Here is a 6,000-nt window from a genome sequence, read left to right on the forward strand (position 1 = left end):
ATCTCGAATACATCGTATTGAGTCTCAGCTCTGCCTGCCGGCTGGGCTGAGCACCCACATGAACAACGATTGGCCTGTTGTTCATAAGGGGCGGGGCATTTAGCCTGATAGGGACTCTCTCATAGCTGATACAACTATGACCTCTGCTGGCTGGTTGATGGCGCCTGAACAGAGGCGGGGAAAAGAGTGCATATCAGGGTGTGTCTCTCAGTACACAGAGCTGATCCGCAGCTGATCTCGTCTAGTGTAGGTGAAAAGATGCATACGGCTGTTGCCTGGAGGGGGCATGGGTTAGCTTCGTTCTCCTCAAATCAGAGCCGGGGCCGGCATTAGTGGAGAGGAAGCATGACGCAATCTGGCAATTGGACGCACTAAAAGTCGGGAGAAAAGGGCATAAACAAAATATATTTTAAAAAATGTATTACGGTAAGCCAGGGTATTGTTGAACACAATTAAAAACAATATTTTGTATTCAATACTAGCCTGTTGACACATGGTAGATTTATCGTGGCTCATTTCTGATACATTTAAAGTAAAATGTTTACAGACATGAGTGCTCAGGTGGACCAGAAGTATAACACACTAGCAAGCACACAACCATCGTTCACATATTAGCAATTACACCAACCTGGTCGGGAGCTCTAAAAACTGGCTGTGTAAAAGGGAGAAAGGTTGGGGAATCACCTTATTGTCACCGCAATAGCAAAGTACATGTTAGGGCTCTTTGTAAGAATTTGCTGCTGGTTAGTGCAAAGAAGCAGTCAGAGGCTCAAATGTTAGCCTGCCGCTCTATTCAGCCAGCTGTCAGAGGTCACCAGAGTGCATAGAGGTAATTAGATATGTCAAAACTGAAACATTATAATAAACAGAAATAAATTAATAATTTTCAATCTCTTATAAGACAAAAGGTTTTAGGAAAGGTATTTTCCTCACCTTCCTAATTCTTTCACAAATTTACGTTATAGTCCATAGGGTTACTGTGGGGTATTTAAAAATATAACAGAATTTGTTGGATCAGTATACATACAGCAACTTGGTAAGGTGTGGATGTAGAAAGGAGGCCACGTCACAAAGTCAAATAACACTATTAATGTATATGATTGACTATAGCTGTTCACTTCTCTGTGACCATATAAATATGCCCAGTTTGACTGCACCCATGACAAAGTACATGAAACAGTGGTTTTGCCAAGGTCAGAAGAAAACCTGACACCTCATACTGAAAGGAAGTTAATCCAGATCGTCAGATATAATACAAGAGCCACAAAACAACAAGTGTATCGTAAATTAGAACCTGCTGGATGACACTGTGAAATGACACTGATCACAGTCATACAAGCTTTCCACTGCCATAGACTTACATAGAGTTACCATGCAGGAAAAAAACCCATGTTTCAAAAAAGGTTTGTTGCTGATACTTTTTGCACAGCTAGGTTAAACAAAGTTCAAGAATGAAGCTTCAGCTAAAGTAAGGGGTGTGGTAGAGAAACTAAAAAGAAGTAAACACGACAAAAGCTAGGCAGAGAGAAAACTGCAAGGTGTGGTTAATGCCTCAGTTTGTGCCTCTACCTCACTGCTAAAACATAACCTCGGTCACACCCAGATAGTGTACTGTAGCCACCCAGCTCCTAAAAATAACTGCCCAGTGTAGGGCAATGGCAGACCCTGACTGTCTCAATGCCTAAAAACAGATGCTTCCTTCATAACCAGCCCTCAGTATTCCGGGACACACTTTGACCTGTGATGCTTTACAAACATAATGTCTCCCTTACTACGCCCAGGGCTGGGACCAGTGGATGGGGCGCAGATTGTTTAACCAGTTTGGCCGTTTGACCAAAGTTTGTCCAGGGTTGTTAATGATTGCCAGTTGCTTGGCACACCCAGGCTGGAACAGTCACTGTTTCTCAATGGCAATGGCAGCATGTTGATCTGTTCACCTCCCTGACTCCACCAATCTCAGACATGAACGTACAGAACATGCTTGATTACTCTACTTCATACGTAAAACAGCAACAAACACAAATACCTGTTTGGTTGTTATGGTGCTCTGCCCTGCTCTGCACAATGTAAGGTGATTTAAGGCTTGTCGTGAGATAATAATGCAGGCACATAGGTTACAGTTGTGATTGATATTTGTTTACTTTTAAGTGGGTCAATGGCAGATAAATATTCTAAAGAGTTCAAAAATGTGTGTGTAGTTGAAGATTCTAAATGTAATTAAAAAAAACATTTTTAATAGTACACTAAGGTAATTTTTTTTCTATTTTAAACCCAATTTCAATGTATTAATATTCACTTTATTGCATTTAAACAGAATTAAGTTACTTGTTAACTGGATCATTAATAACACCCCTAGTCCGCCTAATAATGTCCACTACTAAACCCTTGCAGCTCATTCAAAATGCAGCTGCTCGCCTGGTTTTTAACCAACCTAAACACTGCCACATCACCCCACTGCTGCGTTCTCTTCACTGGCTTCCTGTAGCTGCACACATCCAGTTTAAAACACTGATGCTCGCCTACAAAGCCAAAAATGGAGCAGCCCCAAGCTACCTTCGTGGTCTAATCAAACCCTGCTCTGTACCACGCAACCTCCGAGCCACTAGTCTTGCTCGACTTGATCCTCCACCCAGGACTAAAGGAAGACAAGCATCAAGGCTCTTCTCTGTACTGGCACCCAAATGGTGGAACGAACTTCCTCTGTCTGTCCGAACATCTGAGTCTCTTGCTATATTTAAAAAACGATTAAAAACCCACCTTTTTACTAAGCCCTTAAGCTGATTTGTACTTACTTACTAACACACTTTTCCATCTGTCTACTTAAACTAGAGTAATGAAATGTTTACTATGGAAGCACTACTGTAAGTTGCTCTGGATAAGAGCGTCTGCCAAATGCCAAAAATGTAAATGTAAATGTAATAATGTCAAGTGTGATAAACACACAGTTGACAGAAACTAAGTGGACCTTTTATGCTTTGAGCTAGTATGCTTTAGATCCACGTGTTCCCTCAGAGAGAAGGGTCACTGCAAATCAATTTGAAGATATTTTGCATTGAAAAAACATAAAACCAGGCTGGTTTGTTTAAAGTCCTCCCACTTGTCACCTTACAGACATGACCCCTAAAGTCCCCCCCCCCCCCCTTCACATTCAGGCTAGGTAATACCTGAAGTTATTTCTAGATCTTGTTCTAACATTAATGATGCTCTTACATTAATTATACCAAAATGAAAACACAAACATGACAGTGTCAAATGGCATTAAAAATAACTAATTAGCCATCTCATCACGCAAAACTAATCCCAATTTAAATGAAATTTAACGCTGTCAGTAGCCCATGAGTGTGTCATAGGGAATCATTATGGGTGAATCATATCTATAGTGGGCTATTAAGCAGAGAGACAATGCACTAAAGTGTGTCTAATAAACTTTTTTGTTAAATGCTTTATCCATCCATCTATCTACATATGTTTGTATAAATAAGCTATTTATGACCCAAAGCTGATGACGTCAGGGCTAAACTCAGCATAAAGCATAAAAACAGACCAACTAGCTCATATGCTAACCCATTTTGAAGAGCCTAAAACACTTCAGTTTCTGACCCATAGCCTAACAAATTGCTACACACAGCCATTATAAAGAATTAAAGAAGAGATTAGAGAATAAAAATTTAAAGGACACCTTTAACCTGCTGTAGAGAAGTGTAGCATTGAGAAAACATGAATAAATGCAGTAAAGCAAATCAGTATGTTTGTGCTAAATAAACAGTGATAAAAGTACATCATAAATAGCTATACTGTAGCTATATAGGCTAACCATAATCTTGAGTTTGAGCTTGAGTTTTCTAACATGTTTCTGATGATTCTGTACGTAGTGTCATTGGTATCAGCTCACAGAAAAACTCACAGAATAATGTTATGGATTTGGTCCCATAATCAACTCCTGTTAAAACAGTTTGGTCTGAAGTGGTTTAAACACAAAAAGCTCCTTAGTGTAGCTGTGGTTCTTCATAGGCTCATTAGTTGATGACAGTTTCAACGTTTTTGTGGTATCTGATGCACAGTGGCATTACTTTCTCAATTTTATGTCAACTTTGAGTAAAACTAGCAATGTCTGACTAACAGTAGTTAATCTCACAGAAAATGCTGCCATCTCTGAGGTACCTCAACCTTCAGAATGGTAAAGTAGTGACTCACGTAAAAATACATTTTGGTTAAAGAAAAACAAAACTGTTGGGAAAATAAATATTTTGGTAAATAACTAAAAAAGAAAAAAGTCAGTGTGTATAATGTCTACTGGTGCCCCAATCTTGTGAAAGATAAACAATACAGTGCAAGGGAGTCATCCCCAGGTGGGGCGGTCTGGGTCCTTTCTGTGTGGAGTTTGCATGTTCTCCCCGTGACCGCGTGGGTTTCCTCCCACAGTCCAAAGACATGCAAGTGAGGTGAATTGGAGGTACAAAATTGTCTATGACTGTGTTCAATATAACCTTGTGAACTGATGAATCTTGTGTAATGAGTAACTACCGTTCCTGTCATGAATGTAACCAAAGTGTAAAACATGACGTTAAAATCCTAATAAACAAACAAACACAGAAAATGCTGCCATCTGTGTGGTACCTCAACCTTCAGAATAGTGAAGTAGTTATACATAAAAATAAATTTAGGTTAAAGAAAAAACAAAACTTTTTGGTATAACACTAAAAAAGAAAAAAGTCAGTGTGTAGTGTCCATCGGTGCCCCAATCTTGTGGAAGATAAACAATACAATGCACAGGAGTCTGAAGCCTTTTTATATTCCATTATATTGTTTATGGAATTGTTATATATTGCCTTATATTGTTTTATATTATATACATGTACAAACTGCTGTAGCTGGCATTACTAGTAAAGTTAACCTAATGTTTTGTACTGTTTGAGAGAACAAGAAGCTTCTGATACCACAACATACTGCTGTAGTTCACCTTGTAACCAGCAGAGCTCAAATAACACCACAAGCACCTTTAATGAGGCTAATTGTCATATTACAGACTATAAAATGACTCAACTTCACTTTAGAAAACAAGATAAGTTTTAATACCAGCTGTGGTTGTAAATATATCAAATAATAAAGATGGAATGATTTGTTTTAGGAGGTACAACAAAGAATGAGAGTGAATTTAACAACCCACACAGCACCCAGATGAACATTTCCGCTTCTCTACGGTTCCTGTCACTTTAAGAGCTAAGATGGTGTCTTCCTAGTCAGCTGCATTCACTGTGTTTCCTTCCTCACTGTGTTTTTAGTACTTTAAAGCCGCAGAGGATGTGGATCGGACCTGAAGGATGGATATAAATTGCTGGAAGGCTGTGTGATTTAATGAGGCTGGCTTTATCTGACTGAATACACGTGATAACAGTGTTTGAATCTGTGCATGAGGTGTTTGGCTAACAGTATAAATGTAGTAGTATTAGGTAGGTGGAGAGGCAGATCAGCTTGAGTGGTTAGACAGATCTGCTGGGGACAGGGGCAGATCAGCTGGGTAGATTACAGTATTGTTACTGTACTGTACCGAGTGGTCAGCTATAACAGTCCTAACGTGATCTACAGCAACGCAGCTTGAAATGAAAACAGGGAACACAAAGTAATAAAAGGACTTACTTTCTTTTTGCGAGTCTCCGTGTGCATGTCGGTAGCTAAGCGGGGGGTGCAGCGGTAAAAAGGGGTGGAGTGGAGCGGGGGGGGGGGGTCGCCCGGGTGGGGTGGATTTGAATAACAGTAATCTTGACCGCAAGTTTGCTCTCCACCTTTCCGATCAGTTCAGGAGGAAAACGAAGCGGTGACAGTTGAAATTTTCTCGATCATGTCCCCCGATGGGTGAAATCCGCTTTGCTGGCTGTAACCGCGCTGTTCTGTATGTGTGTGTTGTTGCCGTGTTCGGGGTTGGGCTCGATCTCTCCGTCTCCCTCCTCTGCCTGTTGTGTGTGTGTGACCCCACCCTGCGTCTCCACCCTCTGCCCGGCG

The 6,000-nt window shown here is 40.5% G+C and overlaps 1 protein-coding gene across 1 annotated transcript in view; it reads right to left on the reverse strand.

Annotated features, from left to right (window-relative positions):
• klf8 (Kruppel like factor 8) overlaps positions 1–6,000 on the reverse strand; it is a 48,852-nt gene extending 42,852 nt beyond the window's left edge. Inside the window, exon 1 of the mRNA XM_063011959.1 lies at positions 5,638–6,000. Coding sequence (XP_062868029.1) covers positions 5,638–5,664 — 27 coding nt within the window. The 5' untranslated portion in view covers positions 5,665–6,000. The remainder of the gene's footprint in view (positions 1–5,637) is intronic.

This window comes from Trichomycterus rosablanca, chromosome 16 (genome assembly GCF_030014385.1).
Source record: "Trichomycterus rosablanca isolate fTriRos1 chromosome 16, fTriRos1.hap1, whole genome shotgun sequence".
Classification (NCBI taxonomy): domain Eukaryota; kingdom Metazoa; phylum Chordata; class Actinopteri; order Siluriformes; family Trichomycteridae; genus Trichomycterus; species Trichomycterus rosablanca.